The sequence below is a fragment of the Denticeps clupeoides genome, chromosome 6 (assembly GCF_900700375.1).
Source record: "Denticeps clupeoides chromosome 6, fDenClu1.1, whole genome shotgun sequence".
NCBI classification, from domain to species: domain Eukaryota; kingdom Metazoa; phylum Chordata; class Actinopteri; order Clupeiformes; family Denticipitidae; genus Denticeps; species Denticeps clupeoides.
Window position 1 is genome coordinate 7163050 of NC_041712.1, and position 16134 is coordinate 7179183.

The 16134-nt window shown below is 43.4% G+C and overlaps 3 protein-coding genes and 1 long non-coding RNA gene across 5 annotated transcripts; 2 read left to right on the top strand and 2 right to left on the bottom strand.

Annotated features, from left to right (window-relative positions):
• The first annotated feature begins 459 nt into the window (after positions 1-459).
• Positions 460-5858, top strand: slc25a15b (solute carrier family 25 member 15b). 2 transcript variants are annotated; one of them, XM_028983986.1, is made up of 7 exons: positions 460-662; positions 1137-1255; positions 1638-1896; positions 2779-2916; positions 3441-3616; positions 4218-4376; positions 4509-4630. In XM_028983986.1, the coding sequence occupies exons 2-7, from the start codon at positions 1201-1203 to the stop codon at positions 4628-4630; spliced, it is 909 nt and encodes a 302-aa protein (XP_028839819.1). In that variant the 5' UTR covers positions 460-662; positions 1137-1200. The 2 variants fall into 2 exon arrangements, with proteins under 2 accessions (XP_028839819.1, XP_028839818.1); XM_028983985.1 differs by lacking the exon at positions 460-662 and having other exon boundaries at positions 1201-1255; positions 4509-5858.
• On the bottom strand, positions 5283-8984 carry LOC114792655 (thread biopolymer filament subunit alpha). The gene is made up of 10 exons (XM_028983984.1): positions 8296-8984; positions 7900-8111; positions 7741-7801; positions 7515-7610; positions 7206-7382; positions 6722-6847; positions 6460-6573; positions 6191-6297; positions 5693-6042; positions 5283-5487 (listed from the first exon to the last, which is right to left on the bottom strand). The coding sequence occupies exons 1-10, from the start codon at positions 8926-8928 to the stop codon at positions 5468-5470; spliced, it is 1896 nt and encodes a 631-aa protein (XP_028839817.1). The 5' UTR covers positions 8929-8984; the 3' UTR covers positions 5283-5467.
• Positions 6095-11991, top strand: LOC114792657 (uncharacterized). The gene is made up of 2 exons (XR_003750143.1): positions 6095-7829; positions 11598-11991. It is a non-coding gene; the product is annotated as an uncharacterized LOC114792657 (long non-coding RNA).
• A 296-nt stretch (positions 11992-12287) lies between these two features.
• On the bottom strand, positions 12288-13875 carry LOC114793000 (uncharacterized protein C11orf87 homolog). Its single transcript, XM_028984579.1, has 2 exons — positions 13686-13875; positions 12288-13546 (listed from the first exon to the last, which is right to left on the bottom strand). Exon 2 carries the CDS (start codon positions 13452-13454, stop codon positions 13056-13058), a length of 399 nt encoding a protein of 132 aa, XP_028840412.1. The 5' UTR covers positions 13455-13546; positions 13686-13875; the 3' UTR covers positions 12288-13055.
• Positions 13876-16134: the final 2259 nt, after the last annotated feature.

The following is a 16134-nucleotide window of genomic DNA, read 5'->3' on the forward strand; positions in this document are numbered from 1 at the left end:
ATTTCATGTATGTTTATTTATGGTGTCATATCTATGTGTGATATTGTTTATTTAATAAGCAGTCGTGTAACAGTACATATTTTGCTCTTATTTTCTCATATCTGTTTCCATCTGTCGTGGTAAGTGACATGACTTTTACATCATGATTAGTGTTTTTTACTTGTTCTTAATCTCAGGTTGCCTACCCAAGGGCAATATATTAAAACCTACAATGGCATAATTAAAACATCTAAGAAATCTTGTGTAATTGCAATTATGTTTTTAACTACATTTATTTCTGTTTCAGCCCAAAATCACACATAACAGTCCAATAGGTGCAACTGCAAGGTTAGTGGTAAAAAAAAAAAGTCCAGAATCGTGCATTGAGAAATAAGGGTGCTGCACGGTGCAGAACAGGTTTCCTGCGCGTCTCATCAACTATCGCGATGTTTTGTTGCTCCTCGGCGTCGCTGTAATATGACGGGCGCTATGGTCGCGGGGACGCGCGGGGACCCGTCGGGTCTCTTCGGGGGAAGGATGCGCGCCAGCATCGCTCCCGCAGATGTGAGGACGTCGAGGCAGCTTCCCTGGGATTTATATTCTCTCTCTCTTAGACACACACACTATATATATATATATTAATATTTAAAAACCATGAGGCCGAGTAGCCTCTGACATCCGAGGCAAGTGCTGCGTTTTACCTTTAACGCTACGTGTGACCAAGTTACTCCGCCGCGGCGGAAACTGAGTTATTGTTGATGCATTTGTAGGATTTGTAGCTTAGCTGCGGTGCTAACGTTGCCGGCGTTTTTATATATTTTTTATTCAGTGCACACCTTAAAATCTAAAAACACCTGCATACGGAATCACTTTGTTTGAAGCAGCATGCGGGCCTCGTGTGCACACCTCAGCCTGGCAAAGTGCATGAACTGTGGGGAGTTGTGTCGCTCTCGCCACGTGGTTCGTCCGCGGTGCCTGGGCGCGCAGCCTTGACCTGGACTGCAAAACTCCTCCCAGATTCTTTCAGGAGTCTGCAGTGTTCTGAGCACATTATAGGAACAGGCTGTTTTGGGGGCCTTGTTTAACTTTTACCCTAAAATCCTGAAGATTTGAACGCATTCGTTGAGAGTTTAAAGTGAATCTCTCTCTTTCTCCAGCTGTCTGTTTCTGACCTGCCAGACGGATTTTTCACCGCCAAAGCTGCTATAAATACATCGTGTCATGGCACCACACCCTGTGGTCCAGGCTATAATTGACCTTTCTGCTGGAGCTGTAGGTAAGTCACACACAGACACTGACCACAGATGTGACAGAACGGGATTTTTGTCCTCTTCTTACATATAAATATATGCAAACGACTCAACAAACACGAAGTGCGACGTTGTAGTGAGGCGATAACGTTAAAATAACCTCGTGAATAACCTTTGTCAGTGGTCTGTAGCTGGAACTGCTGATTCAGCCGCTCCTTTTTCACACACCGGCTCTACAACCCCACCCTGATTCTTATCTCCCATTGACATAACAATTCATTGACATAATACAACCAGCAGAGATCTTGTGACTACAGCGCCTTGAACCATTTTCTCCGGATCGGTTACTTGCTAATGTTACTTGCTAATGTTGCTAATTGTCCAGCTTTTTGTGCTTTTGACTCTCAGGGGGCACAGCATGCGTTTTTAGCGGGCAGCCTCTCGACACCGCAAAGGTGAAGATGCAGACCTTTCCCACGCTGTACCGGGGGTTCGTCCACTGCTTTGTCTCCACCTACAAGCAGGTGGGGTTACGGGGTCTGTACCAGGGCACCACGCCGGCGTTAATGGCTAATATTGCTGAGAACTCCGTGCTCTTTATGAGCTATGGCTTCTGCCAGGAGGTGGTGCGCGTCATGTCCAGTGTGCCCAGTGGGGCGGCACTCAGGTGAGGATGAGGCTATTTTGGAGAAGCGCATCCTTTCCCCACACTTGTTTTTTGAGTTTTCCCCCTAGGTTTTTCCTCACACACCACTTTCCTCATCAAGGCAACCTTTTCTCAAAGACAATAGAAAGCAAAGCATGTGTAGACGAGTACTGAGTACACAGCCAGGGCAGTTGGACAAGTGCCCACAAGCACCACATCCCCAGGGGTCGCTGGGCAACCATGTCCCGTTTCCCCATTCATTCCATTCGGAAAGATCACATTCACCACTGACCGCAAGAACGTATTTAAATTTAAGCTACCTTGAAGTATGGCTGTGATTGGGCTTTTTGTGAAACTTGGTCGTCCCAATTAGATTTACTGTGTTTAAATTAGTGGGTGTGTGAAGAGAACACTCAAAAAAAATTTTTTTCATGCATTCATGGACCTCTAGTCCTCAAAAGTCTCACCAAATGGAGCATTTTAAGATGCTTAAAGGAGTTGTGGGTACAGGGGCCAACTTGCAGGGCTACAGAGACAGAAATTTTGCAGAACTATAATGTACATGGTGAACACATCTGGAATTAATACAGCCGCTGGTATAATGAGGCCTGAGAAGAAGCTACAAAAATGTTTAATAGAAGGCAATCAATCATAATTTTTTTAAATAATGGTTTTCATTTTCATATATTCAGTCAAGCCTGTTTTAGGCATTATAAAAAAAGAGATTTTGGCTTTGGGGATCAGCATGCTTCTTAGTTACTTAGTGGTAGATTGCCTTCTTATTTAATACTGCCCCCTACTTGAAAGAGTTTCTCTAGGTGGCCAAATCTTACACACTGCATATTTCTTGGTAAAGAAATTCGGTTTTGATTTTGAGTTAAAGTGTGTATCTCTTTCTTTCAGTGACATGCAGAAAGCTTGTGCCGGCTCAGTGGCATCCATCTTCTCCTCACTGGTGCTGTGTCCTACAGAGCTTGTTAAGTGTCGACTGCAGGCCATGCACGAGATGGCGGCATCGGGCAAAATCACCAGCAGTCAGAAGTAAGAAACCAAAGGGAGATGATGTGTTCAAGCAGTTTCTGACTATGGGCTAAAGGAACATGGCAGATGGACTGTCTTTAAAATAGATGCCCATTCAGTATTCAGTAAACTAGCAATCGTAAAGCAATGTCTGTTGTCATTCTGAAAAGACAGCTAATTATTGTTTTATTAACTAGTAAAATACCCATTTAAGAGGGTGGTACGGAGTACAAGGTAGTGCAAGGTAGAAGGCTAAGTTAATTAGATCAGCACTCCATAGAAAGTATGCATCACCTCAATGACAATTATAATGATTATTGTTCCCTTTAATATTTATTTAAGACTTTTGTGACAGTAGGCAAAAAGTCTCTAGTCCAGTTGTCCCAATGTACATATATTGTGACTGCCTCTCACCCAATCAAAATGTGAGTTCAGTTCACTATATCACAAAACTGTGATACAATTAATAGTGCACAAATAAACAGACAATAATGCAATATAACATTTCGTTAACTTTTTTCTATTTATCTTTTTTCTCTGTCTAGCACAGTGTGGTCAGTGGTGAAGGCAGTAATGCATAATGATGGACCCCTAGGCTTCTTCCAGGGCTTGACCACCACCATTGCTCGTGAGGTGCCCGGCTACTTCTGCTTCTTTGGAGCATATGAGCTCTGCCGCACCTCTTTTGCTGAGTACATGGCCTGCGGCAAGGATGAAATAGGTGTGTGTCTGCTCTGCTCTGCTGTGCCTGTTCCTGAGACAAGTTCTCACATGAAAGCACCTAAACAGGCCATATGTTGTTTCCAGGTGTAGTGTAGTTTAAAGGAGCCAAGTTTTGTCCTCTATTAGGTGAACAAAAATGGTCCAAGAGAAGTGAAACACAGTTCTTTTTTTGTAGTTTATTATTTATTTATTTACAAATAATATTTTGCATATGACAATGTTCTTATTACATTATTAATGTGGGGCTGGAAATGTAATAAGTTCTTCCCACAGGCTATTCGACCTCTCAACAATCACAACACTTCATAGAACTACAATACACTGCAGCACTTCCGCTTTCAATCACTCTGGACTCAATCCCCCCCAGAATTTTTGCACAAATGTCTATGTATGTGACAAATACAATTTGAATTTGAATTTATATAGTATAATGAAATTTGTATCCCCCATCTGTACATCTTTAGCTGCCTTCTGTTTGTCTGATGTCAACATTATTTGGCAGTGTATCTCAGCGTGGCCATGTCCTCTACTGTAATTAAAATAAACGATTACATTATTTTAATTTTGGCATCTTGTGTTCGATTTTCTTTGTCCTGCAGGAGTGGTGCCCATTATGTTCAGTGGGGGATTTGGTGGTGCTTGCCTCTGGTTGGTCGTGTACCCCATGGACTGTGTGAAATCTCGGATTCAGGTGATGTCTATGACCGGGCGGCAAGCTGGCTTCTTCAAGACCTTCATGGGCATCCTGAGGACTGAGGGTAAGACCAAACAGATTAAAAACTAAAACTGAAAACAGACACACCTTTAAATTATTCAAATTACTTTTTCAATTGCCCACTTGCTGGTTCTAAAATCATTGCACTGTAATGAATCAGAGCTCTGATTTTCAGGTGTCAGAGCGCTCTACTCTGGCCTCACCCCCACGATGATTCGGACATTCCCTGCCAATGGAGCACTCTTCCTGGGATACGAGGCCAGCCGCAAGTTCATGATGGAGCAGTTTGGCAGCTGACCGGGTTCCTCTAATTTTCTTGGTTTTATTGACACTTCGGACCCTTTAAGATCATTTTAATTTAATTTGTGTACATTTTCACTGGATGTGGTCCAGTGTGGCATTGCATTTGTTTTGAGACTAATGAGCCTCCAGTGGGTGGCCTAGCGGGTAGGGAAACGGACCCATAATTGGAAGGTTGCCGATTCGAATCCCAAGCGCCACGTTGCCACTCAGCAAAACAACGTCCCCACACACTGCTTCCTGGTGCCTGTCATGGCTGCCCGATGCTCACCAAGGGTGATGGGATGTGCACCGTGTGCTGTGCTTGCTGTGTATCACAATGACAATCACTTTACTTTCAACGTCTCGCACATCAGCTATTATTTAGCAAAAGTATCCTGACATCTGGAATCTTTGCTGTTGTTGGATTTTTATTTTTGATAGTTTATTTTCTGTCTACCTCAGCCGGTGAGTGTGGAATTAAGGTTTCATTCAGTTGTCCAACATATGCATTACTGGGGAGCTTTTTTTCTTTTAGGTATACCATTATACATGCAATATTCAAAAGCTGACAGCACTTACACTGCTGCTCAGAGAAAGTATACATATCTTATATTGTATGTGTAGCATGTTTTAAAAATATATAATATGTCAAAAACACAACACAAACTGCAAATGGCATTTTTTTTAATTGATGTTGACATTTTAAAAATCGTTAAGTCATTGTCATTGCGTCAGACAGTGAGACATCATCACTTTGAGAGTGGGTTATGCTATAAAAATAAATCATTATACTGATCTCATTAACAATGAACATTTTGTGGCATCAGTGCTTCACAGGTGAGATGAGCCTCTTCAGTACACAGTGGAGGACACTTGTGGGGAAAAAAAACAGATCAAAAAAAGTATTAAAGTCTTGAAACTTATTATACTGACAATTTGAGCTCATGGAATGGGCGGTGCCTAATCAAACTACTAATGACCAATCAATTAAAAAAATCCCGAACAATTAATTAATTGCAGCACTAATACATGTGTGTAAAATGAAGGTGTGTTGGCCAGAGTTGCATTTATACTCACATGCGCTGCTGTTCAGAGAGGAGGACATGAAGCTGCCTCCAAAAGATCCAGCTCCTCCTCCCAATCCAACTCCAAGTCCACCTCCAAGTCCTCCTCCCAGGCCGAATCCTCCTCCCAGGCCACCCCCAAGCCCTCCTCCCAGGCCGAGACCTCCTCCAAGGCCGCCCCCAAGTCCTCCTCCTAGGCCGAGTCCTCCTCCAAGGCCTAAGCCACCACCAAGACCACCGCCGCCCAGACCTCCACCCCCTGCAGCCATTGCAAAGCCAGCTCCTCCAGCCCCAGATGCTGCTCCGGCACCTCCTCCAACAGTTTTCGACATTATCACACTCACTCCACCTCCTGACTTCAGCCTGGATACACACACAGAAGAAATGTGAAATTACGAGCAAGGGAAAGCAGTAGAACAACGATCCTATCTACTACCGCTTCAATAGTTTTACAATGTAAGTGCAGGCAAGAAGGATTGAAATACAGGGTTAATGCTCAAACTCCACTCACCTGTTCTCCTCACCATCCAGGAGCTTCTTGTATGCAGTGATTTCAACTTCCAGGGACATTTTGCTGGCAAGCAGTTCTTGGTAATTCTGGCCATACTGAGTGATTTGCTGAGGGCAGCACAAATGAAAATCATGTCCACACTGTGGTCTGGATCATAGTGCAGGTAAATTACGGCTTATAAGGGTTCAATTATATGGCAGAGAAAGTGTGTGAGATTTTGGCAGAACAGTAAAACTGAAAGTTAGATGATTTTGCAGACAAGTAGGTACCTTTCTGAGGTCGTCCAGCTGTGATTTCAGGCTGAGCACCTGATCCTGATAGGTGTCTGTATGGGAGCTGGAGTTCGACTCTGCCTCTTCCACCTGAGACTCCATCTGGATGTTCTGAGGTTGGAGAGAGGGATGGATTAAATCCCATGCCAGCATGTTATGTACACGGACATCAAACAAAAATCGCCAATGATTGGAATCCAGGGATTCCAAACTACAGAACAATACCCAAAAGTTGTACAATTTGAAAATAACTTTTTACCAATGTCTTGAGCCTTTCAATCTCTCTCTGCAGTGAGTCTATCTCCAGTTTGTACACTCGCAGTTCCTCCTTGGCTGAACCGAGTGACATGGTATTGGGCTGGGATGTGATGGACATCACTGAGAGCTGCGGGAATTGTAATGCAAGTAATGCAGTTATGAGAGGTCGGCAGTATCTCTCAGCCCTCCACACCGCACCGCAAAACAGTTTATGTCATTGTACTTCACTTCTTCACCAAAAGGTGGAACTCTAAACTGTGAAAAAACAACATTTACCACCTGTCAACAATGCATGAGTCTCTGTGTGGTGGGTATTTATGTTTGACCCAAATGTATCCAAATGACATTTTACCAGCCTTTACCAAGGAATCATGATTTTGCTTTTGGATGAGGAGTTGTTCCACACATAAAATCTATCTTGTGTGTGTGTCTGTGTTATTCCGAAGCTGTTCCATATTCTCAGATGTTAGGAAGAGGCTCCTTACGTTGTCCTGAACAGAGAGGAGTGCGTCCTGTTTGCTGCGCTGAGCCAGGGCTTCGTAGTGCACCTTCACTTCAGCAAGAGCTGAGGTCAGGTCATTTGCCTGGGCGGAGTTATCCACAGAGATGGACACCGCCGACTTCGAACTGCCACTCACGATGTTCCTCACCTCCTTCACTTTCTGGACAGAGAAACAGAGGAAAACATGAAATAAGATGAAAGATAATAACATTTATTGCAAGGTCATGAAGGGTTGAAAATGAGTCATCCAGTCATGTCTTTTGAAGAAATAATGGTGCACTGCTCTACTTACAGCATCGTACACTTGATTGGACAGGGCAATCTGATCCTCCAGGCCTCCGATGCTAGTTTGGAGCTCAAAGATGGACAGATAGAGGTTGTCCATTTCCTGCGTGAGTCAGCATTTAAATACACCCAGGTTGAAGATATTGAAAGACTGAATGACCAAAATGTGTACCACAAGTGCAGAGTTATTGATTTTTGGAGTGTTGCTATGTGTTTTCTGACGTGCTGCTTGCCTCTTTCAGGTTGGTCCAGTCTATTTCCAAGCTTTTGGTCTGGGATACCTCGTCATCATACCTTTTGGGGAGAACACACAATGAGTGTGGTATGTATTTTTTAAAAGAATGTAGCTGTGTATCTCTCTGTACAGTCAAAGGATATGAAAATGGTCCCACCTGGCCTGGACATCGACGATGATGCCTTTGTAATGCTCTATCTCTGCAAGAATGGCCTCCTTGGTGCTTGTCAGATGGTCTATCTGGCCCTTGTATGATCCAATAGCAGAGGTTAGTAAAATGGATGTGCTGGCTGGTCCTCCTTGGGCAGGGTTTGAGAACATGGAAATCTTGGCCTTCAGGACAGCATTTTGCTGCTCCAGAACGCGCACCTGCAATCCAGAAATGAACATCAGAACAGTACCAGTGATTTAACATTTGACATTTTTGTGTAATTTTATCGCATTTCTACAGAACCATTAGTTGAAGAAAATTGAAGATATTAATAAAAACGAATTAATAAAAGCCATAATTGCTCACTGTAAGAATACAGACTGTAGTTCCCTTTTAATGTACCTTATCAATGAAACTGGCAAATTTGTCATTGAGGGTCTGCAGCTCCTCTTTCTCCCTCAGTCGTGTGACCTGAACAATGTCCACTGAGGGCAGTGAGGGGTTGACGGTGGGGACTGGACTGACTCCTGAGTCCACGGTGGTGGTAGACCCAATGAAAGAGGGGTTGAAGCCATAGCCGCCAATCTTAAATACCCGGCCGCCCAGACGGGCCCTCAGTGGGGCTACGCCTGTTCTGAAACTGGCCAGTCGGGCACCTGCTGACCCCAAACTAAGGCCACTTCCACCCAAGCCCAGTCCAAGTCCACCTCCAGCTCCAAGGCCAAGGCCTAATCCGGCACCATATCCAGCCCCGAATCCACCTCCCACTCCAGCACCCAGACCAGCACCCAGACCAGCACCCAGACCAGCCCCAAAACCAGCACCCAAACCTCCACCCAGACCACCACCCAGACCTGAACCAGCTCCCATCCTGAGCCCTCTCGAACCTATGGAAGCTGCGAATCCCCCTGATCGAGCCAAACCCAAACCACCACCAGCGCTGGACCTGCCACCTGCAGCAAACAGCTGGTTGCCTCCATAGGTGGCTCCAAAGCGGACTGCCCCCCCACTGATTCGGTGCCGTTTCTCGGTCATGTCAGCGCTCAGAGCTGGGGTCCAGGTCTGTAACAATGGAGTCCTGATGCTCAGTCAACTCCTGGCATCAGTCTCAGCATCTTATATACGCTCGATTCCTCTCAGGGGCGGGGCCCGCCACCCTTATCCTGATTAGCTACAGTAGCGTCAGTGTCAATCAGCAGTCGGGCTCAGGCAGGCTAGCGTCCCCCCTAAGGGCACGGCCCCACCCAGGTCTGTGAAACCACCTGCAGCGATTGAATTGGAACAGGCTCAAACCCATGCCACTGTATTACTGACTGTGTGGTAGTGTGTTCTTTACAAGCTTTCATGCTGCCAAGAGCCTGGCACAGGCTTGAGCCTCCAGTGGATGAAAAGATAAAATTATATCATTCTTAGCAAAAAGGATTGTGACTGGAGGCTGCTTTGTACATAAATCACACAATGCTCAGGTTGTATAGGCAGGTGGATTAAGCTTAACTGTGGTTTCGGCCCAGAGGCTTTTGCCTCAGCTGAACCAGGAGTGTGGGCATGTTCATATTTCTTCATTTTTGGGTTTTGAAAGCGCTGTTAAGGGGCCTTACAGGGGCAAGGTGCTTGTGTAAAGATTTATTTGTTGCCAGGTGTTGAAATGTGATAGTGGGCTGGGTTTTTTTTAAAGAGGGGGGTTCTATTCGGTTTAGGGGGGTTTACAGATAAAAAGGGATTTTTTTAACTGACTGTTAGAGAACCCTTATGGAGAAGGCAGAACCTTCTTTTAGAGCTTCAGATCTGCCTTGGACCAGATAGTCAGACTTAAGTAGGGAAACTGAGAAAAAGACTGGCATAAGTCAACTGTAGAGCATACTTTTGTTCGAGTCATGACCAAGTATAGTGGAGAGAGTCAACAAGAGAGCAGGGTACAGACTGTTGGATGCTGCTTGGTGTGGTTACTGCAATGACAAAGTGCAAGCACAGCACACGGTGACACAAGGAAATGTGTCTTCTGCTTTTAACCATCACCCTTGCTGAGCAGTGGACAGCCATGAAAGGGCATGCCCCCCAAATATTGAATTCTACTCATTCAACTAGATCTCACTGCTACATTTGACTGTGACATCCATCGGTGATCTGGGACATTTTCTGCTCATGCTCGGCATAGGATGGGAGAGGGCAACAACCAGACTGCTGCATGCAAAGCTCTACAGAACATTGCAGCTTCCATGGGAACATCTATTTTATTTTTTATAAATTTGGAAGAACCAAAAGTAAACTTTATTTCACATTGTCGTCATGGGCTGTTGTGTGTAGAAATTGTGAGGAAAAAATTGCATTTAATCCATTTTGGGATAATGCTGTAACATAAGCGTTTAATTAAATAAATAAATACAACATCATGAAATAAATAACCATATGAATAAATAAGAGAATGATATATAATAGCAACATAAAATTGTGGAATAACTGAACACATTTTGATATAATGTTATATAAACACACTTATTATTGTGAAATATTATTTCATGGTCATTATTTTTACCCAACAACACAGATTTTTTTCAGAGGCCTTTTAGTTTATTTCAACGTCAACCTTTTACTTCATAATGCAACTTTTCAGCAGAATGACTTTGTCCGTCAATCAAGAGATACAGGGCGGAACTAGTTTTTTGCTCAGACATAAGCAATTGCACATGAAGTGTCAATTTAGGTCTTCTGCTGCAATGCATAAAGTTACACGTGTAACAAAGTCCATGGCTACAGGAGAAAAGTAAGTTACTCAGAGAGGTTGAGTATAAATTGAGTTTGTACTCAATTTATACTCAAACTTGATTGAGTACTCAAGTACTCAATCATCTTAGTCAGGCTCAGGTCATGTCTGGTCGAGTCCAGCTCGTACGTTAAATGAACTTCGTCAGGTGCTACATTGTAATTATTGTGAGAGAGATATGAAAATCGATGCTGAAGAATTTATATGTACTCCTTTGAATGCACATGGCACTATGCTGTGGGCGGAGTCAGTTGTCTGCTCTGGTCCTGCTGCAGATTGACTTTTCACAAAGCAATGGAACCCAACAGACCAGTCCAAGCTCCTGTGGTTCCTTTTATATTATTTCCGTTTATCTTACATATAAACTAGTAACGTTTGGTACATGTAACATGGTGGGGTGAAGTACACAGAGAGAAACCCCAGCAGGGGTTTGAGATTCGGCAACGGGCCGGGTTGGGTCTAAATTTCTAGGGTCAATTACAGCTCTAATATATCCTGCAGTGTAAAACAAGAAGAAGGGGGCTTCAGGGAAAAAAGATTGGGAACCACTGATCTAAACGACTCAAATCAGCAATTATCACTCTCTGTTCCATCTGCTAAAATAAACAGAACTGAACAAAGATTATGCCAGTTTAGCATCCTCCATGACTTTTGGTCTAGCACATTGTTGCCAGCTAGGACGTTTTACAATAAAAACTGCTGATGCGAAATGAAAAGCCTCTGAAATAATCTGTGTTGTTGGGTAAAAATAATGACCATGAAATAATATTTTACAATAATAAGTACATTTAAGTGGTAGAATGCATTTTATGTTGCTATGATATATCATTCTCTTATTTGTTCATAGTTTTTTTAGTTAATTATTTTCTATTTATTTGAACACTTTAAAGTTCCATAGATTAGCTGTGTGACCTGCTAACAGACTTCTTTTTGAAATTCTCAGCAGGTGAATAAGCCTTCTGCTACAGAACTCATCTGCTTTGGAACAGCCTTCCTGCTGATATTTGGAACAGGTCCAATAGTTATGTCCAGGCTTAAGGCAATAAAAGGCTTTTTAGGCAATAAAAGTTAAATCTACATATACTGTGAAGATCGTCTCATCTAGGCTGACCTAGATAGACCACCGGCCCACACATGTAACCCATCATTCTACCATAACCATGAAGTCCCGAGTTTAATCTGTCTCTCTCTGAGCTACTTTAGATCAAGCTGCTTTTTTGGGCTAATAAGACATAAATGTTGTTATTTCAAGTAGTTACCTCATTAATATGTAATATGTAAAAGTTGTATCTGTGTGTGGTGCTGACTGCCAGAATAAAATGTTCATTGAGCCATCATACTGCAGTCAGCCTTTACCCAGAACACAATGTGGGTGCCCACTGACCCCGAACTGCAAAATTCTGGAAGATAGGATAAAGTTTTACTGTTGACATTTATTAAGCTTTGTTATTGTATCTTTATGTGTTCGTGTAGATGATCAATATAGACCAAGTGGTGAAGGCTGAATACAACACATTCAGAAATCTATTCAGTTTTGGAACAAAAGTAATGCATCCAGAATACTTTTAGAATACATATAAAATTAAGGTGCAAAACAAATGTGCTGCATCATTAGTTTTATTTTACTTCTGGATAGGAAATTTGTTAATTAATTTTCGATAACCTGCATGAATGACAATTAGCATTAATATTATTTATTACTGAGTACTTGTAAGCAGTCACATTACATATGTTTATTAACTAATTCAATGAGAATCTTAGCATCTGTTCTAAAATATCATTGTATTCTAAAAGTATCCTCTTTTTGTTAATAAATAACTATAATCTAAAGACTGCCATGTCAACTGCAATGTGGTCTTAGTGCTTAACTTGTGTATTATGAATACGTATCTCAGTACAATATATATGGATTCTGTTTCATCCTAATAATGTCAACAGGACATGATGCATTTCTGTTCTTATAAAAAAGAACATGTGGGTTTCTGACATTTTATTACTCACCATTGTAACATAACTAGTATGCAGTATAACATATACTCTACATTATAGGGCCTAATCTTATTTGCCCTCCCTAACCTACACACTAGGAGACAAAAGGTTATAATATTGGCTACGGGCTACAACACATCTACATTCTAACAAGAGCTTAACATAAAATCCTGTATAATGTTCTATTAAAGAGCACCGTCTCAGTGCCCACTGCCGTCGTAGCTTCGACTTTTTTAACCCCTGATCTCAGTCATCTCTCCAGGGTAGTCAGTGCAACATCCAGTCTGTGGTTCTGTCAATAAAATATTAAGCAAGGGATGTATGAGGAATATTTCGAAGATGAGATGATTTTATACAACGGTGCCTCTGTCCCTTATGAAGTAAAGTCATAAATGTCATTCATCTGGTGTTATTAAGGCACAGCAGCAGTGTCCAGCACCGCACAGTGGACATTATCATCCTTGGACTCGAGTCCCGATGAGTTCTCCGGACTTTTAACAGGACGCACTATGATGAATGGCGCAGGAGTGGTCTTCCCTTTGGCCGGAGCAGGGCTGTTGTCCTTCTCGTACTCCTCCTCTGCCCTCTCCATCTTCCTGCGCTTCATCTTGAACCTGTGGAAGTGGAAGGTCACCAGGGAGACGAAAATGATCCCGGTGATCAGGACTCCCACCAGACCCAGGGCAAAGGTGGCCGAGAGGAGCTGTAGGTGGCCGACCGGGTTCAGGCATGTGGAGTTGGTGTCAGCTGCCCCCGGGGATCCACACCGGGGTACGGAGAGTGCCAGAGTCTCGCCCGTCCCGGAACTCATGGGGCACCTCGGGGTGACGATCCCAGATGAAACACGTAAAGGATTAACGGGACTCAATTCCACGGTTGGAAAGCAGCTTCCCAGAGGAGCATCTGAAGCCAGGAGAAGCAGCCGGTTAGTAAGATGCCGTAGAGAATGCTGGAAAAAGGGCGCATTAATACGCACACGGAAACCACGAGCTGTCTTCTGCGTGATCTGAGTTTATTTCGCAGCGATAACGGAGACGCGTACCTGGCGAGGAGCTCGGATTCCGGCTGCAGATGCCGTCCAGGTCCTTCTCGTCCCTTCAGATCACACCACAGCAGCCCTCCTCGCGCGAACTGTCCCCTGCTGAGCCCACGCGCGTTATATACAGCATCAGCACCGGAGTCCACACCGATCTTCAGCAACATCAGCGTCTCAGACGCGAACATCCTATGAAGAAGGTCGGCGTGGGAATGAACATCGATTCATGAATCGGTTCAGCAAGGCTCAGATCTAACTTGTACAATGACCTTCACATACGAAACACATACAAGTGAACATTTTGTCATTGAAGTTGGTGTGGAAGCATGATATCTCCAATAATGCAGCTCTTGTGGAATATTCATGGTCTGTATGAATATTCCATCATTAGTTCAAGAATGGTTTGGAGAACAAAAATTTGAGGTGTTGACGTGACTCTCCAGATCTCAATCCAGCATATGATTCTACAGAACTCAGTCCAACATCTGCAGGATGTGCTGGAAAAACAAACCGATCCGTGGAGACACTACAACCCAACTAAAAAGTGGGTCTAACTCAGTATTAGGTGGGTGGTCATAACGTTACGACTGATCAGTGTGTAGGAATTGTACACTTAATTTTATCCAAATATATACCAGTTAATCACAGCAGATAAGGATGAGGACCATCAGGCATCTCTGGGCTACAGTCTTCATCAGTCTGAAAGTGAAGCCACCTGACTGAAACGAAGATCAGACCCTTCGTCCGCCTGATCTGGGAACAAACACGATGAGCTTCTCTGTCCCGCACAGTCACACATGAAGAGGCGCTATGATGCAAGCCCCTCTACTGAACGACAGACGCCCAGCAGCACTGCAGCCTATTCATGGTCCGAACTTACATGAATATCCATCGTCTCCTAATTTAATTCAATAATGATAAAAAAAAAAAAAAATGCATAAAGCAGGAGTGGAGTTGGTGACCAGCAATGGCAGATCGGAGATGGAAAAGAAGGCAACCATGTTGGGAAGCCAGCAAAACAAGCAACTACTAAATAATATCACTTAATCTGGCAATTATTACAACATTGTTAGACAAACCAAAAATGTTTTTGGATGTGCGGGCCGGCCATCAGTAACAGGATATATAAAGCACATATATATTATATAGCGCTTTAGAGCCCATTTAGATGTGTGCTCATTTATTACCTTCGAAATAGAGGTACACGGCTGCAGAGGTACTGAAATGTTGGAGCAACGCACCCAGTTTGACATGGATATAGACGAGACACACACATACTATACCCCCCCCACCCACCCCACCCCACCCCACCCCACAGGCCACCAGTGAAACAGTATTGTTTTTTTTCCCCACTGTGGAGTGGATTATAATTTGCTTCACACTGAGGAGACGTTTCTTCACTCTGAGTAGACTGCAGACAAGCATTTTTATTGCGGCCATGAATTATAGTTGCCGGTTATTCCCGTGGCATTATGAGGCCAGCTCAGCGCGGGGATGGCCAGCGAGTCGCTGAATGGGGATCTCGTTGCACCGCTGCTAGTGTTCTCCCACGAGGGAGGCCGTGAACTCAGACCCCATAAATACCGATGTGCAAGAGGAGCACTGTAGAGTCAGGCAGTCCAGTGGGTGGAAAGAATCATGGCACAGATGAGTGTTATGGATATGAGATCATAAAATAATTTTCATTGCATCCTCTGAATACTTATTGTTAATTAATTCATACACAGTAATGAATAATTCTAAGAACTCTTCAGAAATGTATGACATCGGCTGATGAGGCATAGCAAGCAAGCGAACAGAATCGCTGATTCTGATCTGACTAAAGTTAGGTGTGGGCTCATGCCAAGCAGTGGTTTATAAGGCACCCAAAATATCCTGAACATAAAAGTGAGGGGGGGAACGGTTTAACGGTGTATCCCCACAATTCAGTTCTGGGGTGTCTTTTCAAACATTTGACAGTGACTTATTTATTTATTTTTTTCCTAAACAGCTCCAGGCGATATGTGAAATGATGCAGAGATCCCGTAACCCATGTCCACCTCCATCATCAACTTGCCTTTAATGCATTTTGAAACATTGGAGGGAAAAAAGCAACAAACAAATAATAATAAAAAAAAAGATAAATCCTGAAATGATATAATTACTGAATTGCACAAATAACAAAAAAATACATTATTAGTGGAATATATGTAACGTAGGACAATAAACAAGCAAGCACCATAATACAGTCATAACAGCTCCATCAACGAAAGACCACTGCATCCCTCCAGCTTCCACAAAATGAAATGTCAGCGTCATTAATCTTATTACGCAGCTGACAGAATCACCGCACCGCATCAGAAGAAGTGCACCTTGCTCACTGGACCATTTCTGTGTATGAAATCGATGTTTTACCAAGACACAGCAGGAACGGGTTAAGGTCTGAACACAAACCGGGTCTCGCCGCAGGCTGGGA

Coding starts and splice junctions, on each gene's coding strand:
- LOC114793000 (XM_028984579.1), bottom strand. CDS start 13,454: ATGAGTTCCGGGACGGGCGAGACTCTGGCACTCTCCGTACCCCGGTGT.
- LOC114792655 (XM_028983984.1), bottom strand. CDS start 8,928: ATGACCGAGAAACGGCACCGAATCAGTGGGGGGGCAGTCCGCTTTGGA. Junction 6,298..6,459: donor AGCTGGACGACCTCAGAAAG/GTACCTACTTGT, acceptor TGCTGCCCTCAG/CAAATCACTCAGTATGGCCA. Junction 5,488..5,692: donor CTCTCTGAACAGCAGCGCAT/GTGAGTATAAAT, acceptor TTTCCCCACAAG/TGTCCTCCACTGTGTACTGA.
- slc25a15b (XM_028983986.1), top strand. CDS start 1,201: ATGGCACCACACCCTGTGGTCCAGGCTATAATTGACCTTTCTGCTGGA. Junction 2,917..3,440: donor AAAATCACCAGCAGTCAGAA/GTAAGAAACCAA, acceptor TTCTCTGTCTAG/CACAGTGTGGTCAGTGGTGA. Junction 4,377..4,508: donor GGGCATCCTGAGGACTGAGG/GTAAGACCAAAC, acceptor TCTGATTTTCAG/GTGTCAGAGCGCTCTACTCT.